The sequence below is a fragment of the Callithrix jacchus genome, chromosome 12 (assembly GCF_049354715.1).
Source record: "Callithrix jacchus isolate 240 chromosome 12, calJac240_pri, whole genome shotgun sequence".
Lineage (NCBI taxonomy): Eukaryota > Metazoa > Chordata > Mammalia > Primates > Cebidae > Callithrix > Callithrix jacchus.
Genome location: NC_133513.1, coordinates 15,789,054 through 15,806,722, shown reverse-complemented (window position 1 = coordinate 15,806,722; position 17,669 = coordinate 15,789,054). Strand labels below are relative to the sequence as shown.

At 38.3% G+C, this 17,669-nt stretch overlaps 1 protein-coding gene across 2 annotated transcripts in view; it reads left to right on the top strand.

Moving 5' to 3' along the window:
- Nucleotides 1-14,133, top strand: part of SHISA9 (shisa family member 9) — a 391,483-nt gene extending 377,350 nt beyond the window's left edge. Inside the window, exons 4-5 of one of the 2 annotated variants that reach the window (XM_078343929.1) lie at nt 7,524-7,641; nt 9,850-14,133. In XM_078343929.1, coding sequence (XP_078200055.1) covers nt 7,524-7,641; nt 9,850-9,880 — 149 coding nt within the window. In that variant the 3' untranslated portion in view covers nt 9,881-14,133. Of the gene's footprint in view, nt 1-7,523; nt 7,922-9,849 lie in introns of those variants that run through there. The other variant, XM_078343928.1, reaches the window with a different exon arrangement.
- The last annotated feature ends 3,536 nt before the right edge of the window (nt 14,134-17,669 follow it).

Genomic DNA, 17,669 nt, shown 5'->3' with positions numbered 1-17,669 from the left:
TCTCTGTGTGTGTGTTTATTTGTGATGTTAAACTTTCAGAAGGACTGGGCTTATTGCTTTCTCTCTCATTTCCTGAACTTGCAAAGCCTGGAATCAGAGCAGTGGCAGTGATGTGCCAAAGCCTCCAGTTGATTGGTCAGAATTGGTACTTTTTGCCCCATTCCGCTGGCTTCACCTGCCATCAGCTGTGAACCTCCACATGGGACAAAGTTGACCGACATATTTATATTAAAGACCCCGTTTTTGACTGTGCACTCGCCTCACACCAATGTAAAAAAAGAGATCCTACCCTCCTGGATGTCTCAACAACATGGCTGAATGGAGGCATTTCAAAGTCTCCGATCTGTGACTTAATTCCTGATGCGGTTTGGCTGTGTTCCCACCCAAATCTCATCTTGAATTCCCACATGTTGTAGGAGGGACCTGGTGGAAGGTAACTGAATCATGGGTGAGGTCTTTCCCATGCTGTTCTCCTGATAGTGAGTAAGTCTCATAAGATCTGATGGTTTTAGAAGGGGGAATTTCCCAACACAAGCTCTCTCTTTGTCTGTTGCCATCCATGAAAGAGGTAACTTGATCCTCCTTGCCTTCTATCACAATTGTAAGACCTCCCAGCCATGTGGAACTGTGAGTCCATTAAACCACTCTTTCTTTTGTAAACTGCCCAGTCTTGAGTATGTCTCTATCAGCAGCATGAGAATGAAGTTGTACAACTCCCTAGAATCACTCTTTGTCTGCTAAATGAGAGTGCCTATTGCACAGGAAAATTATGAAAATTCAATGAGAGTATTTTTACAAAGAAGCCACAAGACCAGGCACAGGGCATGGCATCAGTGAATGTTCATTTTCTCTCCCAAACCTCAGAAACTTAAGAATCTCTATGATCTTCATGGATTATCAAAGTCCATGGTTACCCGTGTGCCTGGAATCTGAAAGCATGTTCCAATAGCAGTGTCTCCCAGGGCCATCAGAGAGTCAGTAGGAACGGAAAATACTGCTGTTGAAAGTGAATCTGGGTTCTTCCAAAGTAGTTGTTTTAGAAAAGAATCAGGGTCCAAAGTGGCTCCCGCCGGAGGTCGTGGCGCTTGCGAAGGCCAGGTCATGAGTTCAAGGCTAACCTGAGCAACCTTATAAGCTCAAACTGATTGGAAAAAAAAAAAGAAAGAAAGAAAAGAATCATTCGCTGTGTGAACTTGAAAAAACTCACTTAACCTCTTCAGTTTTCTCACGTAATCAAAAGTAAGATATTTGTCTAGCCAAGTATTCATAACACATGCTGTTAGCTTGCTTACCTCTTATTTGAAGGCTCATAAGATCAAAGCATAAAAATACATGTTTCTGCCCATCATTTATTGCAGCACTCCAGATAAAAGGGGAAGATGGATGGGCCATCATCTTGAGTTGTCTTTATTCATCAGTGTTTTTAATTTGGTGTCCTGGCTCTTAGTCTTCTTACATGAATCCTTTTTGATGCTCTGGGTTTTATGGTGTTATTCCTCATATATAGACTTAGGAAATGCACTTTATGTTGCTAATGCAACTCTTGAAAAAAAAAGTTTTCTTTCCTTTGATAATCAGTTGAAATGCCTTGAAGAGGTTACCCACTCCTATAGTTTCAGATGCAAAGGGTTGTAAATGGTTTAATTTTAAATTTTAATTAATTATTCCAGCCTCTAGCAGCTGTGCAGTGAAGTGGTTATTAATTCCCCATGGTGGAGAAAATGTGAGCAGACAGAAGGGATCCAAATTACTCCTGGCTGACCCTGAAAGAAGGAGGGAGGAGAAAGCTGCTGATTATGTCAAGTGGCCCAAATTCCATGAAATGCCAACTCTGGGTGGAAACGGAGTGCTTGAAAAAGTGATTCATGTTGCCTTAAAGCTGGAAAAGCTACTTAGCAATGATAGCCATCCTTTGGAGAAAATCCAGCGAAATCAAACAGGTTTTGGTGAGGACTCACTAATTCCCTGCAGCAGAAAGATCTCAGCCAGTGCTGAGAATTCCATCAACTGTCCTTTTGTCAAGCACGAATTCTCAAGATTCGTTGGAAGTGTGGCCCAGAGCACTGATCATTGTGTCCACTGTGAGGTGGGGCCATGGCTCTTTGATCTGGTAGACTGGTCACTCATTATCAAGTCTAAATTCCTCACTGATGACAAGGCATGAGGTCAAACATCCTTCTATTCAGAAGACATTTGAGTGCAGCTCTGCCCTCTACCAGCTACTTGAGATTGGGTAATAAAGAAAGATAATTCCCACCTCACAGGGCTACTGTGAGGAGCAAGTGTGGTAACTGTGATGAGTTAGCTGTTCACTCTACATTGTTTCTCTTATTTAATAGGGTTATTTATATTAATATTTGGTGTTTTTCTTTTTAGATCTTTTCTATGCCTATTTTAATGTCATTGAAATTCACTATATAGACAATTTTGCCTGGGACATAGAAATAAAAGTTCAGCATTATATAAACTTCAGAGTTTGCTTTATTGTTTTAGCAGTTAAGTCTGAGGTCAATATAGTTCCGATTTCTTATTATGTAAACATTTTTCTCCTTTCTTACCAATGTTTTATAATTTTCTTTTAATTTGTTGCGATTAGGATATGTTGTCATATACATGAGTTTGATGTAGTGATATTTTTAAGAATATTTGCATGTTTGTTCCTGAGTACATTTGATGTGTAATTTTGATTTGGGAAATCAAAATTACACATCAAATGTAATTTTTGTCTAGTTTAAATAGTGGCATTATGCTGGCCTCATGAAACATGGGAGGTGGACCCATCTTCTCTAGTTTCTGAAAGAGCTTACGTTTAGTATGATTTCTCCCATGAGTGTTCTATAGACTTCATCAGTGAAATCACCTTGGCTTTTCATCTTGTTTGTGAACACATTTTTAATAGAAAATTTATTTACTAATATTCCTTTATTATTCTTTTAATGTGTCTAGAATCCATGACAAAAACCTCTCTTTCTCTCCTGATTCTGTTAATTAGTTTTCTCCCTCTTTTTTCTTGATTAGTCCTAACTAGGTCTTCCTCAGTTCTGTTGATATTTTTATTTTTTAATTAGTTGATTATTTTTTGCCCTAGGGCATTGGGCTACAGGTGGTATTTGGTTACATGAGTAAGTTCTTTAGTGGTGATTTGTGAGATTTTGGTGCACTTGCCACCCAAGCAGTATGTAGTTTTAGATTTATAGTATAATTTATTATTTAATTTATAATTATACTATAAATCTAAAACTATTTATTTATGAGAACTCTTACACCTGCATCAAGTTCCTCTGTTAACACCTTTCATTAGCATAATACGTAAAACATTTGTCACAGTGTGCACTGTTCACTAATGTACCAATATTGATACATTATTATTAAAGTTCACACTTTAGTCTGATTCCTCATTTTTTGCCTAATATCCTATAAGAAGCATAATCCTTTGTACACATTATTTGACTCAATTTACTAATATTTTGTAGAGAATTTTGTGTCTGTTTATTCATCTTTAGTTTTCCTTTCTTTGAGATCTTTAATGTATTGGGGTGATGAAATGAGTTGGGAAGTGTTTCTTCTATTTGCTGGAATGGGTTGTGAAAATTTGGCATAATTTCTTCTTCAAATGTTTGGTAGAATTCACCAGGGAAACTACCTTGACTATACAAATTATCTATTTTCCTTGTTTTGGTAGACTGTGTCTTTGAAGTCATTAGTCCGTTTCATCTATCAAATGTGTGATCATGGAGTTGTTTGTAAAATACCTTTACTCTGCTTTTAATATTCATGTGATCAGTAGTGATGCTGCTCTTTCATTTCTGATATTAGTAATTTGTATCTTCTCTCTCTGTCTTTCTGGTTAGCCTGGCTACAAGTTTATATCAACTTTATTCAAATTTTTAAAAAGCCAACATGTGGCTTAGTTGATTTTATGTAGTATTCCCTTGATTTCTATTTTATTAATTTCTGTTCTATCATCATAAGACCAGTGCTCTAACCTCTGAACCTGAGAGCCTCATTATGCTTTTAAATGATTCCTTTCTATCTACTCGCTTTAGGCTTAAATAACTCTTCTTTCTGTAGTTTCTGAAGGTGGAAAATTAATCTATTGATTTCAGATCTTTGTTCTTTTTGAATTTGTGCATTGAATATTATAGATTTCCCTTTATGGACTATTTTCCTTGAATCTCATAAATTTTGCTAAGTTGTATTTTCATTTAGTTCAAAATATTTTTTAAAGTTTTTGAGATCCCTTTGACTTGTGTATTATTTAAAAGTATGTTGTTTATCATTCATACATCTCAGGAATATTCTAGATATCTTGCTGCTCTTTATTTCTTATTTAGTTATGTTATAATGAGAGAATATACTTAATAAGATTTCAACCCATTTAGAATTTATAGAGACTAAGATATCTACGTGTAATGAAGTTGTACCCTATCCACCCTTTAACTCAAAATGAATCAAGAATCTAAACATAAGAATTATAATCATAAAACTCTTAGAAGAAACCATAGGAGAAAAGCCTCATGATGACAAAAGACAAATGACAAGCAGATGAGTTGGACCACATCAAAATAAAAACCACTTCTGTACAGAAAAGGACGCCACGAGCAATCAAAAGGCAATCCAAAGGCATGGGAGAATATATTAGGTTGATGCAAAACTAATTGAGGTTTTTGCTTTTTTTTTTTCCAGGAAGAGTTTTGCTCTTTTTGACCGGGCTGGAGTGCAATGACCAACATATGGCTTTGTTGATTTTATCTATTATTCCCTTGATTTCTATTTCATTAATTTCTTTTCTTTCATCCTAAGACCAGTGCTCTAACCTCTGAATCTGAGATCCTTATTATGCTTTTATTGATTCCTTTCTCTCTATTTGCTTTAGGCTAAAATAACTCTTCTTTCTCTAGTTTCTGAAGGTGGGCCCTTACTCTATTGATTTTAGATTTTTACTCTTCAAATTTCTGCATTGAATGTTACAGATTTCCCTCTATGGACTGTTTTCATTGAATCTTGCAAATTTTGCTGTTATGTTTTCAGGTTTTCAGTTTCTTTTTTTTTTTTTTATTGCATTTTAGGTTTTGGGGTTCATGTGCAGAGCATGCAATACAGTTGCATAGGTACACACAGGGCAGTGTGTTTTGTTTGCTTTCTCCCCTTCACCCACATTTGGTATTTCTCCCCTGGCAATCCCTCCCCACCTCCCCCTCCCACTGGCCCTCCCCTTTTCCCCCTATAGACCCCAGTGTTTAGTACTCCCCTCTCTGTGTCCATGTTTCATTTAGTTCAAAATGTTTTTAAAAGTTTTTGAAACCTCTTTGACTTGCATATTATTACACAACTCAGCTCACCATAACCTCTGCCTCCCAGGTTCAAGCGATTCTCCTGCTTCAGCCTCCTGAGTAGATGGGATTATGGGCACTACCATTGTGCCTGGCTAATTTTGTACTTTTAGTAGAGAAGGGGTTTCTCCATATTGTTCAGGCTGGCCACAAACTACAGACCTCAAGTGATCTGCCTGCCTTGCCTTCCCAAAGTGCTGGGATTACAGATATAAGCCACCATGCCCGGCCTTGCCATCACTTTTTTATTTTTATTTTATTTTTAAAATTGCTTCTAATATGCCATATCAGACACTGTGCTAGTCACATTATATACATTTCCTCATTCACTATAACTTAATTCTCATTTTTAAAAATCTCTGTGAGCCAGAGATGAAGATGGAGATGAGGGAGATAAAGAAACGATGCTACACAGAGCAGTAGCACGACTGACTCAAAGTTATACAGCTTGTAAGTCACCAGGACAAGGCTCTAGCCGTCTCAAAATCCAAGAATATCAGATGCCAGATGTAATATCTCCAAACAAATTTTTTCATTATTTTGGTGGCAGAAATGACGGTTACTTTTGCACTAACCTAGTATTTACAAATCATATATCAGATAAGGGGTTAATATCTAGAATATATAAATAACTCCTACAACTAAAACGTAAACAAAAGTAATCTGATTTAAAAATGGGTAAAATGTGATACATACATGCAATGGAATATTATTTAACCTCTGTGAAATCAGCCAGTCATAAATGGACAAATATTGTCTAATTCCACTTATATCAAATAGTCTAATTCATAGAGACAGGCTGCAGGTTGGTGGTTGCCAGGGGCTGCAGTGAAGAAAGAATGGGGAATTGTTGTTTAATGACTTCATGGTTTCATGTTTTTAATAAACACAGAGTTTTAATTTTACAAGATGAAGAGTGTTCTGAAGATAGACGGTGATGATGGTCGCACAAAATCATGAATGTACTTAATGCCACTTATATGTGTACTGAAAAACTATGAAGATGGTAAAGTTTATACCATACGTAAAAATACCAAGAAAGGGAAAAGATGAAAGAGATAAATGCCACAAAGTTCCCTGAGTAATATCATGTCCTTTGGAATATATTTATTTATAGTAAATAAATTCACACTTTAAATGTAATCAGACTTTAATGCACAGTATATATTCAGCCTTGGTGAATGTTTCATATACCCTTGAAAACAGTGTGTATCCTGCAGTTTGGGGTGTGTTGTTATGTAAATAACCAGGTCACCATGGTTTATAGTGTTATTTATTTATTTATTTAGAGACGGAGTTTCGCTCTTGTTACCCAGCTGGAGTGCAATGGTGCAATCTCGGCTCACCGCAACCTCTGCCTCCTGGGTTCAGGCAATTCTCCTGCCTCAGCCTCCTGAGTAGCAGGGATTACAGGCACGTGCCACCATGTCCAGCTAATTTTTTGTATTTTTAGTAGAGACGGGGTTTCACCATGTTGACCAGGATGGTCTCGATCTCTTGACCTCGTGATCCACCCGCCTCGGCCTCCCAAAGTGCTGGGATTACAGGCTTGAGCCACTGTGCCCGGCCTTATTTATTTATTTTTGAGACAGAGTCTCACTCTATTGCCTAGGCTGGAATGCAGTCGCAAGATCTCTGCTCACTGCAACTTCACCTCCCAGGTTCAAGCAATTCTCCTGCCTTAGCCTCCCCAGTAGCTGGAATTACAGGCCACCTCCACCACACCAAGCTCCTGTGCCCTGCGTCACACTGGAGAAATTTTCCCCAAGTACAGAGCTATATAATCACAGGACTTACCTAGGTGTTTCCCTTCTTTCATGAATCACAGGCTCATGCTGCCCGTTTTCCACTGTCTGACTGTTGGCTTCCATATTTTGTTTACTTTTATAGCTATTCACAGTAGGAAAACTAGCCCAGTACCAGTTACTCTTCCATGGACAAAAGCAGAAGCATTAACATCTTCTTTTAGTATCTGGAATTCAGGTAGTATCTTTAGGATATATTTAGATGTGATGCTTGTATTTCTTATCATTGCATATAAAATAGTGCCTGACACGCAGAAGGTCAATAAAAATGTGTTGAATAAATTTGATTTACCTGCTAATTACCTAATCAGCTCTTTCTGTAGCTCTGAAAATTTTTTCTTTATTATGCATTTGATAATTCCTTTATTTATTTATTTAAAAACAGAGACTTGCTCTGCCACCCAGGCTGGAGTGCAGTGGTGTAATCTCAGCTCAATGCAGCCTCCATCTCCCAGGTTCGAGCCATTCTTGTGCCTCAGCCTCCCAAGTAGCTGGGATTACAGGTATGTACCACTACACTGGGCTAATTTTTTTGTGTTTTCAGTAGAGGCAAGGTTTCATCATGTTGCCCAGGCTGGATTTGAACTAATGGGCTCTGCCTGTCTCCGCCTCCCAAAGTGCCGAGATTACAGGCATGAGCCACGGTGCCCAGCCTCTTTTATTCTTTTTGAAACATTTACTAAACAGACATTGGATTTTCTGGTTACACCTGTTATGTGTCTTAACTTTCCCATCACCCCATGTTTGATATTTTTTCACCAGTTATGAGAGAATTCCTCAGCTGGGTATCCCAGTTCAGTTTTTAGTATTCATTGATACCTTTTTTTTTTTTTTGCATACCACCAATCTATTCAATTTTAGCTTTTAGTTGGGCAATCATGGCTTTAAAATTTTGTGTTTGAGAGTTTGGGTGGTTTCATTTCCTTAGCAGCCTGCTCTTTTTTATTGATGTTATAGTTTAGTAAGTTTCCTTGATTTATTAACTGTTTCCTTACACAATGATTTGTTTATGGTACTTTGAAATTCTTTTTCATATAGTTAAATTCATTCAAATGTATGGAATTTATTGGTCACAATTCATAATAATTGATAAAATGTAAATGGAATGATGTTGGCCGCTGGGGAGGCGTTCTTCTGCCCAAGGAAAATTTCATGTTCTCTTGGCAATAAATGCAGATTTAGATTATAAAAGCCTTCATTTAATTTAGTTTAGTTTTTTTTTTAATAAAGCGAGGGAGGTGAGGTCGAATTCTTTCATGTATGTAAGTGGATGATTATCAGATTTGAATGTGATCTCTGTGTGTTGCCTGGAAGCCGGAAGGCATCCAAGGCATAGCCCCACTTCTCTAATCATAGATCCCACTTTGGGGACCTTCTTTGTTAGAGTTTCTGGGTTGGAGATTTGTGTATAAGACATTATCCTAAGCGCAAATGTCAGATGAAGCCGAGGCCTGGCTTAACTGCTTTATCTTTTAATTACTTATCCTGCTGACAACCCACAAGGTACTTGCTCTTTCACCCATCTGTTTTCATTGCCAATCTCTCTGGGCTGCTTTTCTCTTCCATCAGAGGGTACATACATACATACATATATATATATATTTTTTTTTTTTATTTTTTTGAGGGGGAGTTTCGCTGTTGTTGCCCAGGCTGGAGTGCAGTGACACTTGGCTCACTGCAACCTCTGCCTCCCAGCTTCAAGCAATTCTCCTGCCTCAGCCTCCAGAGTAGCTGGGACTATAGGCGAGTGCCACCACTCCCAGCTAATTTTTGTGTTTTTAGTAGAGATGGCGTTTCACCATGTTGGTCAAGATGTTCTTGATCTCCTGATCTTGTGATCCGCCTGCCTCAGACTTCCAAAGTGCTGGGATTACAGGTGTGAGCCACTGCACTGGGCCAAGTATGTATATTTATCTTCTATTTTAGTCATGTGTTTTGTGAAAGGAAAATAAATCTTGGGACCCCAAAATCACTAAGCTAAAGGGAAAAGTTAAGCTGGGAAGTGCTTAGGGTAAATTTGCCTCCGGTTCTATTCAAAGCTCACTAGCTCACTGGGGTAAATGAATATCTCATTGCTTCCTTTGAAAAGGCTAATTAGAAACTCAAAACAATACAACTGTTTGTCTCTAATCTACCTGTGACCTGGAAGCCCCCTCCCTGCTTGAGTGGTCTTGCCTTTGGATGGAACCCAACATTCAGCTTACATATATTAACTGACATGTCATGTCTCCCTAAAATGTATAAAACCAAGTTGTGCCCCCACTACGTTTGGCACATGTCAGCAGGACATCCTGAGGCTGAGTGACAGTCAGCATCCTTGACTCTGGCAAAATAAACCTTCGAAATGGACTGAGACCTGTCTCAGATATTTGGGGGTTCACAGCTTTAAACCAGAAGCCTCCACTTACAATTTAATATCCTATTTTTTAGTAACCATTGCAGCTAAAGATTTTCTTTGTCATTAAATTTATTCACATCAGTGTTAACATTACAGTCAAGAGCCCAGATAAAATAGGCATGCAGAACCACTTGTCTGGGCAAAATATAACAGCCAGTTTGTTTATTCCACAGTGATTAGAAAAAACATTAAACCTATATCAGGGAAAAAAGTAACAAGAAGAAACACATCTGCAAAATTTATCTGAGAGATTTGATGTGTGTTTGTTTATCACTAAAGGATAATTATTGATAAAAGAAATTTTCATTTGCAGATCCAAAGTATCCTGGGACAGCAGACATTGATAGATGGGATAGAAAAGGAAATGAAGTTAACATAAGCCCAGACAAACTTCTTGACTTCATATGTAAAGCCATAAAAATGATACTTCTTGTGACCTTACACACAGGCTCCCAGTAAATGAGGTGAAGCCACGGAAAATGTTTTGTTTTTGTCCTTCTTTCTAATTCTTATTTTTTATTAAGAACTAAGCTGGATGAATTATGGCCACCATGCAAATGGAGTCTGAATATATAATTGTGTATTTTTGATATTTCTTTTTTACTTATTAGCTCTTTGGATTCACTCATTAAACAAACATTGATTAAGTATCCACAACAGACACCAAACACTACTCCTATCATTAAGGAACTCCCAACAGAAAAAGGAAAATATAAGCACATCATTTATAACACTGTAACTTGGTTCTAAAATAAGATTAATAATATGATCTACAATATGACATAAGAACTCAATCAAATGTGGAAGGAAGGGAAGGCATACAGATTCATTCATTGAGAAGAGTGTGGATGGAAGAGATTTGGAAGAAGATAATGGGTTCAGTTTTAGACTTCTGAGTGTGAGGCACCAGTGGAACTATTTCACGGCAGCAAGATATGTTCATATGTAGCTTATGTGGGAATCTGAGCTGAAGCTTATATCTGAGTGGCTAAGGTGATCATGGTAATATTCTCCCAGAGGGAGAACAACTAGGTTGAACAAGTAGAAGAACTAGAAGGAGTTAATCAGGCAAAGAGCAGTGGCAAGGAATTTTTAGATGGAGAGAATAGATGTTGAAACATTCAGATGCATCTGTGAGCATAATAGGATTCAAAGAATGGTAAGTGGACTACATGGCTAAAATAAAGAGTGTGAGGGGAAGAGATCAAGGAATGTTGCTGGAAGGAAAAGTGGGAGTCAGACCTTGCAGGATTTTTTATTTGTGCGGAGTTTTATGCAAAGGAATAGCATCATCAGGTTTTGGAAATAGAATGTAGCCTGGATTGCAGAAAGCAGAACTGGAATTGCAGGGACCACCTAGGAGAGTGTTGTAGAAATTCAGCTGAGCAGTGATAGTCACTTTCACTAAGATGTTCTTGGCAAAAATGAAGATAAATGGAGGCCTAGAACTACTTGGTGGGTATAATAAATAGAAGTGTTTTCACCTGAGAGTAAGAGAGAAGGATGAATTCTGTTGAAGCCTCTTCACTAATGGGTAAATACAAGTCCATTCACAGAGAAGAGTGTGGATGGAAGAGGAGCTTTAGGAGACAATAATGTGTTCCATTTTGGACTTCTGAGTGTGAGGCACCAGTGGTACTATTCTATGGCAGAAGGATATGTTCTTATGTAACTTATGGTGGATTTCTGGGAGCATTGAGCTTCAGAATGAATCTGCAAGCCCCACACTCTCACATCTTTTTCTTTGCTCACTGTGAGCAACTCTAAATTTCTTTTCAGACACATGATCCCCAAATTCTCTCTTTTGTCTAAGCTAGTTTGAATTATGTTTATACTTTTTTATATTTGGATAATCCTGACTAATACATCATTAGTGGGATGAAAGAAAAAGTGTAGTTGTTTTAGAAAAGAGGTTTGTTGATTCATTCATTCAACAAACATTAACTGTTCTATGCCCTGGAGATTCAGCATTGAACATAGGTGGTATGGTATGTGCATAGTTGAAGATGAATAAATCTCTTTGACAATAAATTCCATCCAAAAGAAAAATTTATAGCCCATTTGTAGTATTACTTAATCTTTATTTCTATGGTATTGTACACGTAGCAATAATACTGATTTTTTTGTTTAACACTAAGAAAGGGCAAACATTTTCTTTTATGGAAGATAGCCAAAATAGAACTTCTCCCTTAGGTACTGTGTTGGTTTTGGGAATGAAGATGGAAACAGAGTCACACTTTCCTGAACTGGGTCTTCTTGTGATTTTTTTTCCCCATGGTGGGCATTCACCTATGCTTTTAGCCAAGGTGAGCACATATAGAAGAAGATGGCACACTGTTAAGACCCAGGAGGATGGAAGCTGATTTCAAAACAGACCTTCTGCACCAGGGAGCGTGGTATATTGTTTTGCTGCCAATTAATTAGTGATGAGTTTGTCATGTTGCCTGTTATCCAGGATGATTAATCCGAGCCTGAATCCAACTAAACCATTAAGGAAAGTTCACAGCAAGATAAGCTGTGAGTGACAATGTTACCCTTTAGAAGAAGGGGAGATGACAGAATGAAACACAACCCCCTGCCTCCCCCTCGCTGTCTTCCAGCCTGTCGTGGTAAAATCCCTGGGCTCCTACTGTGATAAAGAGCTTGGGAAGGCATGAGTTAGAGTCACACAATCAGAGACTCTTAGGACTTAAAGGGGCCTTGGAGCTTTGCTTCTCCAACCTGCTCATCATACAGATGAAGGGATGAAGGCCCAGAGAGGTCATTTTACTTACTTATAAATACAGAGCAAGTTGTTGACAGGGCTGGGACTAGAGCTCCATCATTTAGCACTTATTGTGGTCTATTTCCTACTGTATCACAGAGTTCTGAGCTCACAGCAGCAGTCCTCTTCTGCAGAAGAGAGTTGCAGTGCTGAACCCACTGTTTAAGGACCTGAGATCCAATTTCTAGACTAGCTTCTGGCACCAACTTGCTACATGAACTGCAGCTGACTGGCTGCTCTATGGGGTGCTTAGCTTATTTCTCTATGGCTTTTCATTCTTCATTAAGCTGTGTCTATTTCCTTATGTGGTGGTCTCAGAGAAGCATTTCAAGAGAGTGAAGGCCTATACCACAAGACCCTTTGAAATTTAGACTCCAAAACTTACATAATATCACTTTGACCTTTTTCTAGTGGTCAAAGCAAGTTACTGAGCCAACCCAAACCCCAGGCATTGGGAAACAAACCCAAGCTCTTGGTAAGACAAGTGACAAAGTTACATTGCTTAGGGTCCTATGAGGTATAACTTATTTTTGCAGTAATCTTTGCAAACCACAACTTCCATATTTGGCAGTCTTGAAATGTGCCCAATCCCCACAGTAACAGCAAAATAACCTACTAACTCCATTACCCACACACTTTATGTATTGCCTCTTTTTCATGTTTCTCATGATGTGCTCTCAGTTTTGTTTTTGTGTAAGGGGGAGTCTTATGAGAGAAATGAACATGTATATGTGGATCATGTAATCCAACATATGCATGTATGTGTGTTCTAATTCATGTTTTAATTTGATATTTGAATGACTTATTTCCCAGAAAAGATGTCTCATGACACCAGAGAATATGTAACACTAAAGGAAAAAGCCCAAATTCAAAATAGATGCAAAGCTAATTTAAAAATAGAAGAGTAGAGCAATAAGATGGAGCCAGAAATAAGGCTTAAAAATGCATACTCTTGTATCATTAACACTTGTGATAGGCAAACTGCAACCTTGACTCTGAACTGCGTAGGAGAGGTTATGAAGATCACAACACATAACTACGGCTAAGAGATAGGGAGAAAGCAGTGGCTTTTAATCTCTTGGTCACAGAGCCTCCTGTCAAGATTGCATTCCTTTTCTTTGGATCTCATAACCTACTTATATCTGAGCCTATATATTTTTCCTCTTTTTTTGTACTGTGAGTAGGATTCCTCATGATCAATGTCTTCTGCTTTAAGACGTAATCTTAAGGAAAAGCAGAGACCAAATGTGGAGCCATAATGGCCTCTTGGGTCTGTCCATGGTGCTGAGCTAGGAAAAGTCAAAGATGGACCAAGACCCTTGTTTCTAAGAGCGTCTTATGCTGTGACTGACAAGAGTCGATTACAATTCAAACTATGTGTGTGCTTGTCTGGACTGCTTCTCTTAAACTAGGCCACTCCTAACATAGTCTTTATAAAATTATGCAGCCGGTATCCTGTAACAGAGGAGTTGGATATTCCTGACCAGATTATAGAAAGGCTTGGGTTTCCCTCTGTGTTCCCACCTCACCTCTTGAAATAACATCATTGACTTTGTGCTTTTCTGATCCTTTTACTTAGACAATGGACCTAGCTGTGTGCTCATTCCATATCTAGGGGGCAAACTTTCTAAGTGTTTATGTTTTTCATCTTTTCAGTTATTTCTCAAATATCCTGTGTGTACTGTTTTCTCTCTCTCTTCTTGGTAGCCTCCATCATGTAATCAAGCCCAAGTCCCCAAGATCCAGTCCTTGTCCCACAGCTGGTTGTCTTCTTCCTATTAAATAGAATCAGCCTCTCAGATGAGAGGAAATAATACAAAAAAAAAAGAAAAAGAATTCTTATCTTCAAAACAAGAGCGGAGAATGGATAAAGGACTCTGAGGCTGTCTTGTATACTGTACCCTGAGGGGTTGTCTAGAAAGTGATATTTCAAAACACTTTCCGGAAAATAAAATTGCCAACAGTTCTAAGGAATCCAGTTGAATGAGGACACTGCTTTCCTGATCCCAGCCGTCATCTTTTGTACATAAAGTAAATATATTTGCTTGCTTTTGCAGAAAAACCAGTATTAATCTCTATTCCAAAGAGAAGAAGTGCTGCTCTCATCAAATGAGAATCTTTTTTCAAGAATAAGATGAAGCCAACAATACCCAGGGTTTCCCCTTGCAAACTGCTGTTTCTCTTGGCTACTGTATTTACTGGAACAATCAAAGAGACAAACAGATTCCAAATAGCCTTCACGTATTACCCAGGATTAAAATGAGTACCCAGCTGTGGTAGACAACTTCAGAACAACTTATTTCAGATAATGGTCCTGTAATTGTTTTGAAACAGTTTATTTGTTTAACCCACAACACACACACACACACACACACACACACAGTCTCTCTCTCTCTCTCTCTCACTCACTCACTTACTTTTCCCTTGAAAAAATGAGAACACCATGTTGGCTTTTTAACTGTTTGAAGCTCCATGTTCTTTACTTGCTATGGCTAATCAACCACTAAGCCATGTTTATTGTGCCATCTGCAAAGCTCTTAAATAATGTAGTGGCAGAATCCTGCAGCAGTTGAGAGCCCAGACTCAAAATGTAGAATTCCTGGGTTTGAACCTACCACTTACAAGCTGGGCCACCATGGGCAGGTTGCTCAGCCAAACTTGTAAAATGAAGAAAATAGTAGAACCTATTTCATAAAGTTGTTTATTAAGTATAAATAATGCTCTAGTGCAGTGCCTGACACAAAACAAGCACCTGGTAAGTGTTACTATTGGCAGTGTTTTAGTTATTAAGTCTCCTCACTTATTTCCTTTTGTAGTCCAGTTGAAGCCAAGATGATACTCCATCTGGACACCTCCAGTAGTTTCATAATGTTTTTCCATGGGTCTGCCTTAATTCTCATTTTCGTCCTGTCCATTCTGTCATTGCACAGCCAGAATGAACACTTAAAGCTAAAAAAAAACAAAAATTCTAGTGGTTGTATATGTGTCTAAGGATGTAGAAATGACAATTCTGAAAGAATAAGTCACAGGAACTGAGAAGATTCATGAATGATGTTGAGTTTTATCTTGCTGTGTGTTGGGGTTTTGTTCTTGGTTGTGTGAAGCGTTGTGGTACCCAGCTGATACTGGTTTATCCAAAACTCCAACGCTTGAATTGTTGACCATATCATGTAAGTAAGCAAGCTATACATGCAAACCACACACAATTATTGAAGAGTTTCTGGTCATTTCTAATACAGATGGCATTGTCACATATCCTAGAAACATATGCAGTATTCTATTTGGTCATTGGATTATGCTAAGGGGTTTCATTGGCCAATTTATCACCTAGGATTTATTGTGTAACAATCTACCCCAAAACTCAATGGCTTAAGATAACATCTGTTATTATATATCACATGACCATGGGTTCCCTGAGGATTGGCTGACTTAGGCTGGATTCAACACATCTCTGCTAGGTTTGTTAATATGTCTACAAATCAGCTGGGACTCCATATTGAATTTGAATAGGCCGCAGTAGCTGAAAAAGCCCTGCTTTGTGTATCATTCCTATTCTTCCTGAACCAGCATGTAGTCTGGGTTTTTCCTTCTCAATAGTGGTGCAGAAAGTACAAGACTCTTTTTTTTTTTAATTGTACTTCAGGTTCCGGGGTACATGTGCAGATCATGCAGGATTGTTGCATAGGTACATACATGGCAATATGGTTTGCTACCTCCATCCCCCCATCACCTACATCTGGCATTTCTCCCCATGTTATCCCTTCCCAAGCTCCACACCCCCACCACTGTCCCTCCTTGACCCCTCCCAGCACACCCCAGTTTGTGATGCTCCCCTCCCTGTGTCCATGTTTTCTCATTGTTCAGCACCCACCTATGAGTGAGAACATGTGGTGTTTGATTTCTGTTCTCGTGTCAGTTTGCTGAGAATGATGGTTTCCAGATTTATCCATGTCCCTACAAAGGACACGAACTCATCATTTTTTGTGGCTTCATAGTATTCCATGGTGTATATGTGCCATATTTTCCTTGTCCAGTCCATCATCAATGGGCATTTGGTTGGTTCCAGGACTTTTCTATTGTAAACAGTGCCACTATGAACATACATGTGTAGGTGTCTTTATAATAGAATGATTTGTAATCCTTTGGATATATGCTCAGTAATGGGATTGCTGGGTCAAATAGAATTTCTATTTCTAGGTCCTTGAGGAATCACCATGCTGTCTTCCACAGTGGTTGAACTAATTTACACTCCCACCAACAGTGTAAAAGTGTTCCTATTTCTCCACATCCTCTCCAGCATCTGTTGTCTACAGATTTTTTAATGATAGCCATTTTAACTGGCATGAGGTGGTATCTCAATGTGGTTTTGATTTGCATTTCTCTAATAATCAGTGCTGATGAGCAGCATTTTTTCATGTTTGTTGGCTTCATATATGTCTTCTTTTGAAAAGTGTCTGTTCACATCCTTTGCCCACTTTTGAATTTTTTTTTTCTTCTTGTAAATCTGTTTTAGTTCTTTGTAGATTCTGGATATTAGCCCTTTGTCAGATGGGTAGATTGCAAAAATTTTTTCCCATTCTGTTGGTTGCCAGTTCATGCTAATGATTGTTTCTTTTGCTGTATAGAAGTTCTGGAGTTTAATTAGGTCCTATTTGTCTATTTTGGCTTTTGTTGCCAGTGCTTTTGGTGTTTTAGTCATGAAGTCCTTGCCTATGCCTATATCCTGAATGGTTTTGCCTAGGTTTTCTTCTAGGGTTTTTATGGTGTTATGTCTTATGTTTAAGTCTTTAATCCATCTGGAGTTAATTTTAGTGTAAGGTGTCAGGACGGGATCCAGTTTCTGCTTTCTGCACACTGCTAGCCAGTTTTCCCAACACCATTTATTAAACGGAATCCTTTCCCCATTGCTTGTTTTTTTCAGGTTTGTCAAAGATCAGATGGTTGTAGATGTGTGGCATTGCCTCCAAGGCCTCTTTTCTGTTCCATTGGTCTATATCTCAGTTTTGGTACCAGTACCATGCTCTTTTGATTACTGTAGATTTGTAGTATAGTTTGAAATCAGGTAGCGTGATGCCTCCAGCTTTGTTCTTTTTGCTTAGGATTGTCTTGGCAATGTGAGCTCTCTTTTAGTTCCATATGAAGTTTAATGTGTTTCTTTCCAGTTCTGTGAAGAAGGTCTTTGGTAGTTTGATGGGGATAGCATTGAATCTATAAATTACTTTGGGCAGTATGGCCATTTTCATGATATTGATTCTTCCTAACCATGAGCATGGACTGTTTCCCCATTTGTTTGTGTCCTCTCTTATTTCCTTGAGCAGTGGTTTGTAGTTCTCTTTGAATGGGTCCTTTACATCCTTTGTTAGTTGTAT